Source organism: Coregonus clupeaformis, chromosome 15 (assembly GCF_020615455.1).
Source record: "Coregonus clupeaformis isolate EN_2021a chromosome 15, ASM2061545v1, whole genome shotgun sequence".
Lineage (NCBI taxonomy): Eukaryota > Metazoa > Chordata > Actinopteri > Salmoniformes > Salmonidae > Coregonus > Coregonus clupeaformis.
This window is the reverse complement of record NC_059206.1, coordinates 33432850-33452328: the sequence shown is the minus strand read 5'-3', so window position 1 is coordinate 33452328 and position 19479 is coordinate 33432850. Positions and strand designations below refer to the sequence as shown.

The following is a 19479-nucleotide window of genomic DNA, read 5'->3' as shown; positions in this document are numbered from 1 at the left end:
TGGTTGTGCTGCCCTCTGCCAATCTCTCCAGGAAGAAAATTAGTGGACTTTTGGGGAGTTGGAGAGATGGGGGCAAGGGCTTATGCGTGTGTGTGTGTATTATTGATTCCTCGCCAGCAGGGGCTGTTGGGGGAATAAGAGAGGAGAGGAGGTTTGGAAGGAAGCATGAGCCGGGGTGTGACCAGAATGAGTATGGTTGCAGCTGTGGAGCCTGCCAGCGGACAAATGGAGGACCTGTTGTGTGTGTGTGTGTGTGTGTGTGTGAGAGAGAGAGAGAGAGAGAGAGAGAGAGAGGCTGTTACTATACTGTAGACACTGTCTGGGCCTGGAGGGAGCGGTCTATGGATGGATCTGATTAGAGATACTGTATGTTCCCTGGAGCCAGTGCCTATAGCACAGTGCCCTCATATCTGACCTATAACTGCCTTATGATGTCTAATCCCTCCTTACTGGAAAACACACACAAGCTCTGAGGCCCTAGGCATACAATTAGTCTCGATTCATACCAGACACAAACAGCACACTAATACAGACCTGTACAGTATACTTGCTTAGGGTAAATGAGGGAAATACCTCACAGGTTGACTTAGTTCATGTATACTGAATATACTGTGTAAGTCTTTGAATCTTGAGTGGTTGTACTTTAGTCCTAAATCAATATAAACAACTATGTTACTCTTAACATGCCTTTTTTCCTTCTATGCCCCTCCACCACAAGATCTCCTCTTTGCAGCAGTTAGATATATACAGAGGCGGTAGTGGTCTTTTATGGTCTTGTAAGTATTATTGGTTGTGACTACAGCCATCACAGATTACTACTCTCCTCTACTCTACGCAGACTCTGAGTGTTCCTATGGTGCATACTTTGGTAGTGTCTATCTATGGAGAAAATCTTTTAGTGGCCCCTGGCATGGGGCACTGAGCGGGGACCAGGCAGGCGGTGTGCCCATCCTCAGACAGTCCCTCAGTGTTCCCCTGGCCTCACCTGGCATGGCCTGGCAGCATGCTCCACAGGGCAGTTGGCAGCAGCGGGCACTGTCACTATGGGCAGTAGGCTCTGGGTATAGTGGGCAGACAGGCAGAGGGGAGTGTGAGAGAGAGATGGAGAGAGAGCAGTTGAGGTTTGTTGCCAATGTTGGTGAGTGACGCTAATGAGGATTGCTTGTAGTCAGGGGGCCCCCCCAAAGTGTTTAGTAAAAAATACAAATAAAACACTTTTAGTTTGTAAAATCACCAGGAATTCAGCAAAAAATGAGTTTAATTTAGGAAATCTGTTCAGAAGTTTTCCCACGAATAAAAAAAGAGACCTATGTGATCGTGTTTCAATGTAATCATGGTATGAATTTATTGTTATTTTCAAATTCAGTCTGTTGTTTGGCCCCCCACCATCCACTCAGAGTCCATGGCTGTCATTTCCAGTGGGGGAGGTTGAGCTCATGAAAATGCAGACAGAATGCTTATTGTGTGGTGTAAACTTCAGAGCGAGAGAGAGTAAAACAGCCATCCTGTCTGAGTCAGCACACATGAACCATGGCCAGCTCTCGTGGGGGGTATGTATGTGTGTGGGGGGGGGGGGGTTGACCAAAAGGTCTCTGACATTCTGACACGGATGCTCCCCCCCCTCAGCATTACACACACACTTCCCAGAACTCTCCACTGTACTCAGCCTCCTGGCCTTGAAGGCATTTAGACTAGAAACAGAAATATCTATACTAGGATAATTAACCTTATGCTCAGCAACATGATCACAAATGCTTTATCTGTACTCAATCACAGATGGTCCATTCACGGGGACCCCTCCCACTTACGGCTACGATGCGGACCGTGAGGAGGAGCAGAGGCACCACCATGACCTCCTGCCCTACATCGACGACTCGCCCTCCTCCTCGCCACACCTCAGCTCCAAGAGCCGCAGCAGCCGAGACACCCTCTCCTCCGGATCCCTTGAGTCCTCCAAGTCGGTGAGTGCCCCCCCCCCTCAATTAATTAACCCCCCTTTTGAGTCTATGCCACAAAGGTAACCTCCCAATCACCCCAGGAAGCTCCTCATGTCAAACAGGGATTTCTCTCCTACTCTATTCTATCTCTCTCTGGCCCTCCCTCACGGCCTGAGCCATGAAGAGACATAGACACTTATCTCTGAGGCCTCTTTCTCCTCAAAGGTTACCATGAAGAGACCGCCCTCACACACACACACACACACACACACACACACACACACACACACACACACACACACCCTCCCCCTCCAATAGATCTATAGTATAATAGATGATTATCTTAATCAATTAGCCATATTACCTCAGTGACATTATATTGCAGTTTTTGTGATGTGATTACCTTACGATAGGTGTGTGTGTGTAAACCTCACTGATTGGGTTAGCCTGGTGCTATGTTAGTATGTGTTGTGCTAATCGCACTGTACTGCAGTCTTTCTCTCTCTCTCCTGGAGGAAGTAATCGCATCAGTGGTCATAAAGTAAGGCCTGTGACCCACCCCAGTCTCGCCTCAGTGGCAGACAGAGCGCTTGTCAAATTGATTGATGGTTGAATCTGCCAATAGATGATGAGTCCCTGGGCGGTTTTAATAAGCATACACAGGCACACACACGCACGTACACACACACACACTCACTGTCCACAAAGCGTGATGGATTTGGTATAGCAGGGATTGAGTGACCTTTGCTGAGCAAACTCCTGTATTTAGAGGCACACTCCCTGAGTAAACCTGCTACTGTAGCGTTAGCAGAGCTAGCAGAGGGAGAGCTCCAGGTAAACGTATTACACTCATAAAACAATCCACACAGCGGCACCACACATAGACAGATTTGTACACGCTGAGTTGTTTTTCAGTAATTGTCTCCAAAATGCAATGATGTCCGTCCTTAGTATATATTATGGTGTATTTCCAGTGAGCAATTAGACTTAGACCTACTTAAACAAATCAGTAGTGATCATGAATCCACCCTACTAGCAACACTGCTAGTTGTGGTATTTAGCATGTATTTAGTGAATGATAAATGAAGTCAAGGACAACACGGACTTTGGGTGGGTCTTCCCGTATTTGATTTTTTTTACTATGCATGCATGCACACACACGCTTCCCTTTTTTTTATGCAGGCACACACGTACACACACACACACACACACACACACACACACACACACGCTCAGGTGTTTACCTACAGTAAGGGAGTGGCTGCTGTTGTTGGAGTGATCAGCTGAGTTATAGGCCCAGGACCACCAGACTCCCTCTGTCTCTACGCATCAGAATTCTGAGAGGGGCTCATTAGTTGTTGCTACGGCGATGAATAAAATATGATAGTCTGGAGATGCGATGGGCCCCCTGAGGAGGAGAGTCTGGGCCTGAGCAATGAATGAATAAACACCAACTCACCTCCACAATGGAAACGTTGGCTGGCTGGGCCCATTATAGGTTTCACATTCATTTTCTCTTCATTCACTTTTATCTGATCGTTTCTGTTATCGAGCAGTGTCCCTCAGGCTTTTGCCCTGTCTAGCCTACAGGGTTCGATAAAGATGAAATGAACATCAGAAAAATATTACATTACATTACATTTTACATTTTAGTCATTTAGCAGACGCTCTTATCCAGAGCGACTTACAGGAGCAATTAGGGTTAAGTGCCTTGCTCAAGGGCACATTTACGTCATTTAGCAGACGCTCTTAAACAGAGCGACTCACAAATTGGTGCATTCACCCTATAGGCAGTGGGATAACCACTTTACAATTTTTTTTTGGGGGGGTAGAAGGATTACTTTATCCTATCCCAGGTATTCCTTAAAGAGGTGGGGTTTCAAATGTCTCCGGAAGGTGGTGAGTGACTCCGCTGTCCTGGCGTCGTGAGGGAGCTTGTTCCACCATTGGGGTGCCAGAGCAGCGAACAGTTTTGACTGGGCTGAGCGGGAACTATGCTTCCGCAGAGGAAGGGGAGCCAGCAGGCCAGAGGTGGATGAACGCAATGCCCTCGTTTGGGTGTAGGGACTGATCAAAGCCCGAAGGTACAGAGGTGCCGTTCCCCTCACTGCTCCATAGGCAAGCACCATGGTCTTGTAGCGGATGCGAGCTTCAACTGGAAGCCAGTGGAGTGTGTGGAGGAGGGGGGTGACGTGAGAAAACTTGGGAAGGTTGAACACCAGACGGGCTGCGGCATTCTGGATGAGTTGTAGGGGTTTAATGGCACAGGCAGGGAGGCCAGCCAACAGCGAGTTGCAGTAGTCCAGACGGGAGATGACAAGTGCCTGGATTAGGACCTGTGCCGCTTCCTGTGTAAGGCAGGGTCGTACTCTCCGAATGTTGTAGAGCATGAACCTGCAGGAGCGGGTCACCGCCTTGATGTTAGCGGAGAACGACAGGGTGTTGTCCAGGGTCACGCCAAGGCTCTTCGCACTCTGGGAGGAGGACACAACGGAGTTGTCAACCGTGATGGCGAGATCATGGAACGGGCAGTCCTTCCCCGGGAGGAAGAGCAGCTCCGTCTTGCCAGGGTTCAGCTTTAGGTGGTGATCCGTCATCCATACTGATATGTCTGCCAGACATGCAGAGATGCGATTCGCCACCTGGTTATCAGAAGGGGGAAAGGAGAAGATTAGTTGTGTATCGTCAGCGTAGCAATGATAGGAGAGGCCATGTGAGGATATGACAGAGCCAAGTGACTTGGTGTATAGGGAGAAAAGGAGAGGGCCTAGAACTGAGCCCTGGGGGACACCAGTGGTGAGAGCACGTGGTGCGGAGACAGCTTCTCGCCACGCCACTTGGTAGGAGCGACCGGTCAGGTAGGACGCAATCCAGGAGTGAGCCGCGCCGGAGATGCCCAGCTCGGAGAGGGTGGAGAGGAGGATCTGATGGTTCACAGTATCAAAGGCAGCAGACAGGTCTAGAAGGACAAGAGCAGAGGAGAGAGAGTTAGCTTTAGCAGTGCGGAGAGCCTCCGTGACACAGAGAAGAGCAGTCTCAGTTGAATGACCAGTCCTGAAACCTGACTGGTTTGGATCAAGAAGGTCATTCTGAGAGAGATAGCAAGAGAGTTGGCTAAAGACGGCACGCTCAATAGTTTTGGAAAGAAAAGAAAGAAGGGATACTGGTCTGTAGTTGTTGACATCAGTGGGATCGAGTGTTGGTTTTTGAGAAGGGGAGCAACTCTCGCTCTCTTGAAGACGGAAGGGACATGGCCAGCGGTCAAGGATGAGTTGATCAGCGAGGTGAGGTAGGGGAGAAGGTCACCGGAGATGGTCTGGAGAAGAGAGGAGGGGATGGGGTCAAGCGGGCAGGTTGTTGGGCGGCCTGCAGTCACAAGTCGCAGGATTTTATCTGGAGAGAGAGGGGAGAAAGAAGTCAAAGCATAGGGTAGGGCAGTGTGAGTAGGACCAGCAGTGTCATTAGACTTAACAAACGAGGATCGGATGTCGTCAACCTTCTTTTCAAAGTGGTTGACGAAGTCATCCACAGAGAGAGAGGAGGGGGGAGGATTCAGCAGTGAGGAAAATGTGGCAAATAGCTTCCTAGGGTTAGAGGCAGATGCTTGGAATTTAGAGTGGTAGAAAGTGGCCTTAGCAGCAGAAACAGATGAAGAAAATGGAGAGAGGAGGGAGTGAAAAGATGCCAGGTCGGCAGGGAGTTTAGTTTTCTTCCATTTCCGCTCCGCTGCCCGGAGCTCTGTTCTGTGAGCTCGCAATGAGTCATCAAGCCACGGAGCTGGAGGGGAGGACCGAGCCGGCCGGGAGGATAGGGGACACAGAGAGTCAAAGGATGCAGAAAGGGAGGAGAGGAGGGTTGAGGAGGCAGAATCAGGAGATTGGAGGGAGAAGGATTGAGCAGAGGGAAGAGATGATAGGATGGAAGAGGAGAGAGTAGTGGGAGAGAGAGAGCGAAGGTTGCGGCGGCGCATTACCATCTGTGTAGGGGCAGAGTGAGTAGTGTGGGAGGAGAGCGAGAGAGAAAAGGAAACAAAGTAGTGGTCGGAGACATGGAGGGGAGTTGCAGTGAGATTAGTAGAAGAGCAGCATCTAGTAAAGATGAGGTCAAGCGTATTGCCTGCCTTGTGAGTAGGGGGGACGGTGAGAGGGTGAGGTCAAAAGAGGAGAGGAGTGGAAAGAAGGAGGCAGAGAGAAATGAGTCAAATGTGGACATAGGGAGGTTGAAATCCCCCCAAAACTGTGAGGGGTGAGCCATCCTCAGGAAAGGAACTTATCAAGGCGTCAAGCTCATTGATGAACTCTCCAAGGGAACCTGGAGGGCGATAGATGACAAGGATATTAAGCTTAAATGGGCTAGTGACTGTGACAGCATGGAATTCAAATGAGGAGATAGACAGATGGGTTAGGGGAAAAATTGAGAATGTCCACTTGGGAGAGATGAGGATTCCTGTGCCACCACCCCTCTGACCAGATGCTCTCGGGGTATGCGAGAACACATGGTCAGACGAGGAGAGAGCAGTAGGAGTAGCAGTGTTTTCAGTGGTAATCCATGTTTCCGTCAGCGCCAGGAAGTCGAGGGACTGGAGATTAGCATAGGCTGGGATGAAGTCAGCTTTGTTGGCAGCAGAACGGCAGTTCCAGAGGCTGCCTGAGACCTGGAACTCCAGGTGTGGGGTGCGTGCAGGGACCACCAGGTTAGAGAGGCAGCAGCCACGCGGTGTGGGGCGTTTGTGTAGCCTGTGCAGAGAGGAGAGAACAGGGATAGGCAGAGGCATAGTTGACAGGCTGTAGCAAATGGCTACAATAATGCAGAGGAGATCGGAATGAAATGAACTAAACATCTGGGAGAGTAGAGAGCAGGGCCTCCCTCACCAAAAACTTCTACCTCAGAAACTATAATTGTTTCACTGAACCACCCGAACAAAAACTCTACCAACTTCCACCTTTAGAAATCAGAATTGTTGTGAACCACAGCGGTTCAATGTTTAAAGGAATAGACTCAACCCACTTTATTCAGCTAGCTAACTATGACACCATAGCTAACTAGCATGCTAGCATCCAATAACACACAGTTTAGCACCAACACTTGGTCACAACAAACCACCAATAGTGTGTTAACACACTAAGCAGATAATTCGGCTATGTAGCACAACTATATTGTATTTAGCTACTACAGTACAGTTAGCTGGTCATGTTGGCTAGCTAGCAATGGCCACTGTGTTGACCTTGTTTGAAGAACGGCTAGCTAGCTAACTAGCTTCGTGCAACCCCCGGCACCACCGAAAAACAATGCCAACCTACAGTAACTACCCACAACAGCCCACAATGCCTAGCTATGACGCCATAGCTAACTAGCATGCTAGCATCCAATAACACACAGTTTAGCACCAATACTTGGTTACAACAAACTACCAAGAGTGTGTTAACACACTAAACAGATCATTCATGTCCGTGTCTAGTTCCTTTCATAACGCAGCAAAAATTAAACGTTGGCTAACTAGCACATTAACACTGGAAACAACTCTCCACCGTTGCACTAAACAGATCATTACCAATAAACGTTACCAGTAGCTACCCGCTAGCTAGCTAGCATACCAAGAGTGTGTTAACACACTAAACAGATAATTCATGTCCGTGTCTAGTTCCTTTCATAACGCAGCAAAGATTAAACGTTGGCTAGCTAGCACATTAACACTGGAAACAACTCTCCACCGTTGCACTAAACAGATAATTACCAATAAACGTTACCAGTAGCTACCCGCTAGCTAGCTAGCTAGCTAGCCTCGTGCTTCGCCGGGCTCCGCCGTAAACAATACAATACTTACCTACAATAATTGCCTACGGAATCCTACAATAACAACCTAAATAACTACGTAAATAAACTACCTACCTACGATCTAAATACATGGTTTAAGCTTACTCAACACCATAAGAGAAGCCAAGCAGCTTACCTCCTGCTAGAGAAAAACACAACCTCTCCTGACGAACTCAACCAGTACATATTAGATTCAACGTTCAATCTATTGATCTTCTTCAGGTGAAATAGGTGGTCATACATCTGTCAGGCATGTAGCTGATCCAAAGCGTACATACTGTTGTCACTTAAAAGGCTTCATTATTATCTTCTCTTCTAACAGAAATGGCTTGTTGTATAAGAACCAAGAAGCAGAGCCAAGCACAGCACAGACATATGGGTAATGGAGTCCACAGCACAGACCTCTGGGTAATGGATTCCATCAGTGAGTCGGGACCCCTGTAGTTCCGCTGAGACTCTTACTGACATCTGCTGCTTCCACTACCTGTACAGTGGCCATGGAAACAGGAGTGTTAGGCTCATTTACCCCCCATTAAAAACACACACACACAGAATATGCTCTCATTCTGTAATTAATTTCAGCCTGCATTTCTGCATGTGGGGACATGTTATTTATCCTATGGCATTTGTAAATAAATAATTTCTCACTCACTCTCTCTCTCTCACACACACACACACACACAGAGAAAAGTCCCATACCTGAGGGAGCATTGTGTTTTGCCCTCATCCTGTCTGAGACTAAAGTACATTCTCCTCATAGACTCCTATTATTGGAGTAGTCAGATCCCTCTCTATTGTAGCTTACCTCTCCCTCCCACCACTCTCAGTATCTCTTTTTCCAAGGAGCCCCAGGTTGTGCTCTGAAATAGCTGGATACAGATAGCTTTAGTTCAGTTTAGTGAACCAGACGTATGGGTTGGATATCCCAGACCCAGGAAAGGGCCTGCCTACCTGGCCCAGCCATGGCCTGCTCTACTCTCCCCTGCTCTCTGTCTCTCCTCTCCTCCTTTCCTCTGTCCTGTAGCCTGAGGGTTAGCTACGCCTCCTGCCATGCCTGTCCTCTGCCTAGGCCATTTTAAGAGACCAACCTATATCCCATGGGAACTACTGACTGCCAGAGTTAGGCAAGACGGCCCAAAGATTTTTCATAGGCCGCATGTTGTTACTATCTAGTGAGGTTTGGATGTCCTGGAAGAATGCGAGAACAATGGCTTCTTTAAAAACAAAGCTGTGGTCATTTACATTTTAGTCATTTAGCAGACGCTCTTATCCAGAGCGACTTATAGGAGCAATTAGGGTTAAGTGCCTTGCTCAAGGGCACATCGACAGATTTTTCACCTAGTCGGCTCGGGGATTCAAACCAGCGACCTTTCGGTTACTTAACTACTAGGCTACCTGTATTTAAGACCCCAGCATTTATTAACAACAGTGCCTTCAGAAAGTAATCACACCCCATTACCTTTTCCACATTTTGTTGTGTTACAGCCTGAATAAATAAAATATACCCTACAATGTCAAAGTGGAATTATGTTCTTCAAAATGTTTACAAATTAATACATTTTTTAAAGCTGAAATGTCTTGAGTCAGTAAGTATTCAACCACTTTGTTTATGGCAAGCCTAAATACGTTCAGGAGTAAAAATGTGCTTAACAAATCCCATAATAAGTTGCATGGACTCACTCTGTGTGCAATAATAGGGTTTAACATGATTTTTGAATGACTACCTCATCTCTGTACCCCACACATACAATCTGTACGGTCCCTCAGTCAAGCAGTGAATTTCAAATACAGATTCAACCACAAAGACCAGGGAGGTTTTACAATGCCTTGCAAAGAAGGGCAGACACTGTTGGCAGACACTGAATATTCCTTTGAGCATGGTGAAGTTATTAATTACACTTTGGATGGTGTATCAATACACCCAGTCACTACAAAGATACAGGCGTCCTTCCTAACTCAGTTGCTGGAGTGGAAGCAAACCGCTCAGGGATTTCACCGTGATGCCAATGGTGACTTTAAAACAGAGTTTAATGGCTGTGATAGGAGAAAACTGAGGATGGATCAACAAAACATTGTAGTTACTCCACAATACTAACCTAATTGACAGAGTGAAAAGAAGGAAGCCTGTACATAATACAAATATTCCAAAACATGCATCCTGTTTGCAACAAGGCACTAAAGTAGTACTGCAAAAAATGTGACATAGCAATTAACTTTTTGTCCTAAATACAAAGTGTTATGTTTGGGGCAAATCCAATACAACACATTACTGAGTACAACTCTCTATATGGAGCTAAGCACAGGCAAAATCCTAGAGGAAAACCTGGTTCAGTCTGCTTTCCACCAGACACTGAGAGATTAATTCACCTTTCAGCAGCACAATTACCTAAAACACAAGGCCAAATCTACACTGGAGTTGCTTACCAAGAAGACAGTGAATGTTCCTGAGTGGCCGAGTTACAGTTCTGACTTAAATCTGCTTGAAAATCTATGGCAAGACTTGGAAATGTTTTTTAGCAATGATCAACAACCAATTTGACAGAGCTTGAAGAATTATGAAAATAATAATGGGCAAATATTGTATAATCCAGGTGTGCAATGCTCTTAGAGACTTACCCAGAAAGACTGTAATCACTGCCAAAGGTGATTCTAACTTTTGTAAATTAGATATTTCTGTATTTCATTTTCAATAAATTTCCAAACATTTCTAAAAACATGTTTTCACTTTGTCGTTATGAGGTATTGTGTGTAGATGGGTGAGATTATTATTATTTTTTAAATATATTTTGAATTCAGGCTGTAACACAAAAAAAATTGAATAATCAAGGGGTATGAATACTTTCTGAAGGCACTGTATATCTCCTCTTTCTACCCACTACCTTGTTGTCATTCAGACTCAAACTAAAGGTCATGCTTTGTTTGCATTGTCTGTACAGTACTTGTGTGTGCCCTTTTTTAATTGTTGTTTCCAATGTGTTTGTTGCAGACAGAGTTGGACCTAGAGAAAGGCCTGGAGATGAGGAAGTGGGTTCTGTCTGGGATCCTAGCCAGCGAGGAGACCTACCTCAGCCACCTGGAGGCACTGCTACTGGTGAGAGGCTGGAACATACACACAGGACTTGCCATGAATGCACTATGTATCACATACACGTACACACACAGTACAAACTCTCTCTCTCTCTCTCTCTGTCTCTCTGTCTCTCTGTCTCTCTGTCTCTCTGTCTCTCTGTCTCTCTCTCTGTCTCTCTCTCTCTCTCTCTCTCTGTCTCTCTCTCTCTCTCTCTCTCTCTCTCTCTCTCTCTCTCTCTCTCTCTCTCTCTCTCTCTCTCTCTCTCTCTCTCTCTCTCTCTCTCTCTCTCTCTCTCTCTCTCTGTCTCTCTCTCTCTGTCTCTCTGTCTCTCTCTGTCTCTCTCTCTCTCTCTCTCTCTCTCTCTCTCTCTCTCTCTCTCTCTCTCTCTCTCTCTCTCTCTCTCTCTCTCTCTCTCTCTCTCTCTCTCTCTCTCCTGTTATCTCAGCCTATGAAGCCTCTGAAGGCAGCAGCCACCACGTCCCAGCCGGTGCTGACCATCCCCCAGATTGAGACCATCTTCTTCAAAGTGCCTGAGCTCTACGAGGTCCACAAGGAGTTCTACGATGGCCTGCTCCCCCGGGTGCAGCAGTGGAGCCACCACCAGCGCGTGGGGGACCTCTTCCAGAAACAGGTGAGGTCATAAGCCAGATCCCTGGGGTGCGCCCCTGCCCTGTGTCTGTAGGAGCCTGGCGCCTGACTCTGGATGACAGAGGACTCCCTCCCTGGACCTGGCTGCACGGCAACATGACATCATGAGCCTCATTCAGAATGACACAGGACCCTTATGCATTACACAGTCTGCCTGTGTTTCTTTGTGGCTCCGTGTCACAGCTCACAGCAGCATCCGTACTCTGAATGGAAGCCTTCAAATGTCAGAGCTGATCAAAATGTATGATAAAAAACCTAAATCAAATCACGTTGATCAACATCATGAGGTGCAACTTATTTTAGGGACAGATGGAATAGACCTGCTCCCCCCTCTCCTCCTGACCCGAGAGCTTCTGCCACGGAGGCCAGAGCCAAACCCGTACTGACTGGGCCCATTTCATCATGTTCACAACGTGTCAATTAACCCCGAATGAACCACTTGTTTATCCCCCTAATGCTCATGCAGTCACTGCAGAAGAGCCTGAGTCTAGCCTGTCATGAGGACTGTGTGTAAGAGGACAGTGCACATGAAGAAGGAGAGTGTCACAATGCTGTCTTTTCTACCCAGGGAGCTGAGACTAATGCTACACTGTGTGCTTTGTGTCTCTATGAAGCAGCCTATAAATAGTTCCATACACTGAGCGATGGGGGATTTCTTTCCCTCCTATTAACTTCACAAAGCCGCTCTCCCCGGAGGCCTGAAGAATGACTATTTAATTTGTCTGTTATACTGTCAGGGCGGCACACGTCGGAATCCTTTTCCGCATTTTATTTATTCATTGTTCGTTTTTTCTCCTCCATCTTTCTCTTGTCTGTGTCTGCTATGTGGGAAGCAGTGGCATCAATGGCTGCGTTTTGTGTCTCCCAGCAGACAAGCTTTGAAAGAGGAGCAATTTGGATTTGCGGGTTGTAGGCTACAATAGAGGAGCAGTCCGTTAGTTCTTCCTCTCTCGAACTCTTTCTTTATGTCTGTCTGTCTTTCTTTCTCTCTCTCTCTCTCTCTCTCTCTCTCTCTCTATCAATCTCTTTCTCTCCCTCATACCAAAATACATATTTCCCCCAATTCCTCTCGCCAGACTTCAGGGGCAGAAGATGCCGACACAGCAGGAAAAGTCTCCCTACATGACAGCCATTTAGGGTGGAGGAGGGGAGCGAGAGAGGGATGAGAAGAGAGGAGAGGAGGGAGGAGAGTGGATGAGGGGAGCAGCCAGCAGATTTAGGCTGAGTCTCTCTGATAGAGCTGTCTCCCCCTGTCTGTGAAGTCTCTGAAGTCTCTGTGTAGCAGACAGGCAACCGGAGGAAAAGTAACAGCACATCTCTACCAGAAAGAAGGGAAGAAAAAAACTGAAAAAAGGGAAAGCAGGCGTGTGGTTAATGACAGGTTATGAGAGCGGGTGTCAAGAGAGAGGTGTTCTCACACTCCTTTAAAGCCCCAAAATGGTGCTAAATAATACACTGTACTGTTTTCCTCTAATCGTACAGTCACTGTCTGCTGTTTCTCATATAGGTCTATGAATACACCATGGAGACTGCCATGTTCTTTGTCTAGGATAGGTGCATATGAATGGTGAATTTCAAGAGTAATAGCATCTTTACACACAAAGTATAGGCAGGTAGCTTAGTGGTTAAGAGCGTTGTGCCAGTAACCGAAAGGTCGCTGGTTCTAATCCCCGAGCCGACTAGGTGAAAAATCTGTCGATGTGCCCTTGAGCAAGGCACTTAACCCTAATTGCTCCTGTAAGTTGCTCTGGATAAGAGCGTCTGCTAAATGACAAAAAATAAATAAATAAAAATAAATATACACGACATACGTGCTATGAGTACATTCTTGTGCTGTTGATGACTTCTTCCTCCCAGTCTGTGCTCGACCATGCGGTTACTCTCATCGTCTAACGTCACCATACATCCAGCCAGCAACTGTGTGTGCCGAACGGCTCCAACTGCTCCATGTCTGCAGCTCTATTACTGCCATTCCGGCTCCTCCCCGCCCATAGTGGGATTGTCACGCTCTGAATTCCTGTCCACTGTGGTGCAGATTTAGTCTGGCCCGGGGCAGGACTCAGACGCAGTGGAGATAGGATTGCTTGGTGGGTGAAAATTGCTTAACGCCTCGACTTCTAGCAGCTCCTGGAAAAACGTGGGTTTCTTTCGCTGCGGGCCAAAATCGATTGTCTCAGCGTGACACCAGGGGACGGGAAATGCTGTAAAGGTCAGGGGTCACACCAGGATGATAATGTGTGGGAGAGGGATGAGCTCATAGGTGATGCTAGAAAGTAGAGAGAGGAGAAGGTTTTTAGGAACAGGAAGGCAGCCACTGGCAGCCCGCTATCTGTCATCTACATACAATGCACTGGAAATATTCACGAGCAGGTGCAGATGGACCTGAGCTAAGGTGAATTAGAGAAGCATATTGTGTCCTGTGCACAGGGTTCTTGTAGGCTATTCTCCAGGGGTACACTAAGCTACCTTGGCGCTGTGTGTGTGGCTGTGTGTGTGTGTGTGTTCGTGCGGGCGTGTGTTGTGTGTGTGAAACATCTCTGCGTTTGCCTCAGTTGCCCCCTCTCTCACCATCACACACTCTACCCCCCTCTTCATCCACTGCTGTCAGGCTTGTATTCAGGAGAATGGATTGGGCAGTTGAGTGCTAAGGAGATGGATAGTGTTACTGGCGGGCAGGGTTTCAAGGAGACGGCTGAATGAGATTTTCAAATGTGTTTTTACAGCAACTGTTACCCCGGACGCTCATTACTCACCCCAGCGTAGACCTCCACTCCGCCACTACCATGGCAACAGCCGTAGGCCGGGACAGTGCCACGGCCACCCTGTGGCGATGATGACATTGCCCCGTCTGTCGAACTGTGTCCAAAACACTTGTTTTTTCTCCACTCATTATGGTGAACTCTGTTGTTGGGTTGTAGCTGTCATTTCTCATGTTGTGATTATGCCAACATGTCCTTCTTTCCCCCAAAACAGCAATGCAAACAGAAGGCCTACGTTGGTAAATATGGGCTATGGAATGTGGTAACTGTGTTTTAATGTGACTTTTGTATTTTGTCCTCTCTCGCACCCTCCCCGTCCGTTCGACAGGCCAGCCAGCTGGGAGTTTACCGGGCCTTTGTGGACAACTACGAGGTTGCCGTGGAAACGGCGGAGAAGTGCTGCCAGGCCAACACGCAATTCGCTGAAATCTCTGAGGTAATGGAAACCGGCACGGAGGTAGATGGGGAGGGAGGGAGGGGAGGAGATGGGGAAGTATAGGAGGGAGGGGACGGGGAGGGTGGGAGGGAGGGAGGAGAGGAGAGGAGACGGGGAGGTATGGTAGGAGAGGAGACAGGGAGGTGAGGGAAGGAGGGAGGGAGGTAGCGAGAGGGAGAGGAGAGGAGACGGGAGGTATAGGAGGGAAGGGGAGGGAGGGAGTGAGGAGAGGAGAGGGGGAGGTATGGGAGGGAGGAGGTAATGACTACTGGTCTGGATGGGTTTTGTCCTTTCATCTTGACAATGGGGGCTAGGGGGGTACACCTCTTGTTTTGGAAATGGGGTGATGGGATATGGGTGGGAAGGAAGAAACATCCCTCCACTAACATTATACGATCACACTCAGCCTCCCACATCCTCAAAGTGACAGTTTGAAAATAGATTTTCTACTTCTCTTCAAGCGCTCTCCTCCTGAGAGGAACGTAGCACTTTCTCCAGCTCTTACGAAGCGGCTTTGTGGCCCAGCCCCAGGTCACTCTGCCACACTGCGTAGAGAGACAGACAGAGAGGACGGTTGGAGACTGTGAAAGTGGGCCATTAAGCACACAGGGAAAATCGTTGGGAGAACATTTCACATCTACTCGTGTAAAGAGGACAGTGGGGTATCAAACTCAACAGCTTTAGGCTATGTGTTTTACCCACAAACCCCTTCACCGCCACCACCCACACAATTTCACAATCATTGCCATCAGGGGCATCATGAACCCATTATTTTAGAGGGAGCATGAAGTATGTGTGGATAGATAGATGGACGGTGGAGAATTTAGCATTTTTCAAACACCTGAAACAGCATTTTCCTGCAATCTAGAGCCATAATCATAGTCATGTCTATTTTTCTGCATAGGTTATCTAAGCATACCACGTTACCTGTTCAATTGTCATTTTGATTAATGATGCACATTGATTCTTGAATAACTTTTATGCCTTTTAGTACAACTGCACCCTAAATATGATTCTCTGCATCTCTGCTAAAATCTGGGTAAAAGATGGAAAGGAATGTGAGTCTTATTCAGTACATTTAGTAATTGCTTGCTTTTCTAAAGTCTAGCAACCTTGCCAGAAGGCATGCCAGCTAAGATAGTTAGATAAGCTACTCTAACCTGAAATGGCTTGGTAGCTAGTTGGGAGATTGGGAACCTATCTAGCTGGCTCGCTAAAGCCAACTTCATAAAATTGCTACGTGGCTAGTACTACAGAGAAACAACAAAACATTTTCATTTTATTTATTCATCAACCAGGAATCAGTAGGCTACATAGCTTGAACAAATAATTTTACAAATATACCTCCTGCGAGTCCTGCCCATCACCGGCAGCTAAAATCAAATCAAATCTGAGGGGGCATGTGACATTGTGCCCTCTATGGGCATGACGCCTCTGATTGCCATTAAACACACTTGACTTGTATTATTATTGTACTGTTTTGCCTGCCTGCCTGCCTGTGTGTCTGCGATCTGTGTGTTCTGCAGTGATGTGGAACCAATGCAGAGGGTGGGTGTGTGGTGGTGGGTAATATTTTCTTGGGTTTCTGGTTGGTTTCTGGTTGCCCCCGGCGGCCAGTGTTAGAAACCCTGGAGTAGGGAAATGCCCTCCCTCCATCTTACCTAATAATAATAATAATAAGCCATTTAGCAGACGCTTTTATCCAAAGCGACTTACAGTCATGCGTGCATAAATATTTTTTTGGGGGTGTATGGGTGGTCCCGGGGATCGAACCCACTACCTTGGCGTTACAAGCGCCAGCTGGTAGCGCCGTGCTCTACCAGCTGAGCTGCAGATGAACCATGACAGGCTAATATATTAATTTATCCCCAAAACAGAGCTTTATAGTAGCCTGAAGGCCCAGCCATGCTAGTGGAAGAACGTCTCTCTCAGATAGGAAGTGTAATTACTTGAACAGAGAAGCATAATGCCAGCGCAAGGAGAAACAGTTTAGACGATGATGTACGAAGCTGGGGTTACACTTGGTGAAACACTTCATTGCTTTTCAGGCTACAGGTGTGAATGTGTTAAATAATCAAATCTCAATTTCACTAAGTTCTTTTGATTAGCAGTTTTTTTAAGGGCTTATTTTGGAGAAATATTTTGGACTGAAGTCTGTGTAGTCACGATCGCTGGTATGTAAAATCTTGTGCCAAAGCCACCGGTGAACATTAAAGGGATACTTTGGGATTTTGGCAATGAGGCCCTTTATCTACTTCCCCAGAGTCAGATGAACTCATGAATACCATTGTTATGTCTCCGTGTCCAGTATGAAGGAAATTAAAGGTTGTTTCGCGAGCCAATGCTAAGTAGCATTAGCGCCTATGGTATCTGCTTTATCCACAAGTTCATCTGACTCTGGGGAAGGAGATAAAGGGCCTCATTGCCAAAATCCTGAAGTATCCCTTTAAGGATGGTGCTTGGATTTGAGGCAGAGAATCAATCATTCAGTGTTCTTAATGGGATATGTAATGATGCATGTCTCTCTGCCATCTGAATGTGACGGTGGAAACAATGCTGATGATGGCTTATTGGGTGCAGGATGAGTTGCATTAGGAGTTAGTCTGAGGTGAGTGTGTCTGTCTCATTGCTGCTGGGCTCTCTACGTCCGAAATGGCACCCTATTCCATTTATAGTGTACTACTTTTGACCAGGGCCACAGGGCTCTGACCAAAAGTAGTGCACTACATGTACTGTATATAGGGAATACTGTGCAATTTGGGACAGACTCTAAGACATGAAGCACTACATCAAGCCAAGGGGCCAGGCTATTATTATCATTTGCCAGCACCACATTGGTTGTATGTTTATCAGCTTCAGGTTTTCCTCTGTGTAATGTTGTCCACTGTTCACTCATTCTGTGTCCCTACAGAACCTCAAGGTGAGGAGCACCAAGGACTTGAAGGATCAGTCAGCCAAGAACTCTCTGGAGAGTAAGTAGCCAACAGTATTACTGAGCATGTAGCTTCTGTCTGAAATGGCACCCTATACTGTATAGTCCAATACTTCTGACTACTCTGGTCAAAAGTAGTGCACTATATAGGGAATAAGCTACCATTTGGGACGCAGACTAAATCACTGCCACAGAAAAATAGACAAGGCTCTGACCTAGTTGGAGGGGCTGTCTCTCCTTTCTCTCCCAAAGCTCTCCTGTACAAACCAGTGGACAGAGTGACCCGTAGCACCCTGGTACTGCATGTAAGTATAAGGCAGCCTTTTGTTTTGAACCTCACACCTCAGGATGTTTAAAGACAGTCTCTGTTTTTATTGCCAATCCCAATACTGTAACACACAGTAACTCTGTGTATGTGTGTGTGCCTGTAGGACCTGCTGAAGCACACGCCCTCCAGCCACCCGGACCACCCCCTGCTCCAGGACGCCCTCCGCATCTCCCAGAACTTCCTGTCCAGCATCAACGAGGAGACCACGCCCAGACGCCAGTCCATGACCGTCAAGAAGGGAGAGGTGAGGAGCAGTGCTGATCTGGGATAGTTTGGGCTTTTTCAGTAATAAACAAATACGATTACATGGACAGTGGGGACCTGATCCTAGATCAGCACTCTAATTCTGAGATGCTTTATGAATACGGGCCCAGGGCTCTGCTGTATTTCTGTGTTATTGGATGTCCTTTATCAATAGACCATAGCAGAGCTTTATCTGATTTGGCTTTGGGCCATAGGGTAGAATTGTGACCATTATGTAATTCTAGGTCTATGCTGAGGGTATGGTATTACATCACTGATCAGTAACCCAACATTGGTAGATTGACCTTGCCCTGCCCTGACAACGACCCGGTAGTCGTTGTCAGGGCTGTATGGGATGATCTAATATGGTGTCAAATGCAATCTATGCCCAAATATGGTACTAATACAGCATCCCCTGCTCATGACTACTAGGAACCCTACTGTTTGCTCTCTGTGCTGCATCTCCATCCCTCAAAATCCCCACATCTTCCCCCTAGAGACTGCCGACCCGGGTGGGAGTCGTACATTAATGGATGTCAATTGATTGACAGCTGGCGTGACATATAATGCCCCATGACGAGCCCCGTCTCTCTGACTGGGAGAGTACATATTAATTATTCATAATGAGGCTCCTCCCTCTGCACATGGGGGGTCATTACTGCACCCCATCATCACCCCTCTTACCTGCCCCCTACCCCCCTATCCCCATTGGCAGCTCTGTCTTCCCAGACCACACCGATCATCAAATATTGATAATGGATACATGAAAGGAGTGCATGAAATCAATGGCCTCATTATATTGGGCATTAGCTAGTGTGTGAGAATATTCCTGGGGTGTGTGTGTGCTTTACCCCACTATGTTACATATACACAAATATAGGATGCGTCCCAAATAGCACCCTATTATTCCCTTTATATTGCACTACTTTTGACTAGGGCCCATAGGGGTGTGGACTATATAGGGAATAAGGTGCATACACAGTCGACTTGGGATATCTCCAGTCTTACAGGAGCGTCCAGTCATTATAGTTCCCTGAGGCTTCAAGGACCTAGACATGATGCTACTTCAGCCTTTAGTCCACAATTAATTGCTAACATCAGCTACTCCGAAGAATGCTTAATCGACAATACTTCCAGTGCATCGGTCACACACGTACTGAAAACTGTTGAGGACTAAGTCAAAATAGCAGTGATCTTGTGGTTAGCTCTGCTTTCATGCCGGCTCTTATGTTGTCTTGACTTGAGTGTCTGTGTTGAACAGAGGTTAAGGAGCTGAACCATTCAAGTGTCGGGTAATAACCAGACCTAGTAG

General features: G+C 47.0%; 1 protein-coding gene across 1 annotated transcript in view; it reads left to right on the top strand.

Moving 5' to 3' along the window:
* The first annotated feature begins 1751 nt into the window (after positions 1-1751).
* LOC121582584 (breakpoint cluster region protein) overlaps positions 1752-19479 on the top strand; it is a 44281-nt gene continuing 26553 nt past the window's right edge. The window contains exons 1-7 of the mRNA XM_045225443.1: positions 1752-1961; positions 10738-10842; positions 11267-11452; positions 14557-14664; positions 17576-17636; positions 17849-17901; positions 18028-18168. Coding sequence (XP_045081378.1) covers positions 1752-1961; positions 10738-10842; positions 11267-11452; positions 14557-14664; positions 17576-17636; positions 17849-17901; positions 18028-18168 — 864 coding nt within the window. The remainder of the gene's footprint in view (positions 1962-10737; positions 10843-11266; positions 11453-14556; positions 14665-17575; positions 17637-17848; positions 17902-18027; positions 18169-19479) is intronic.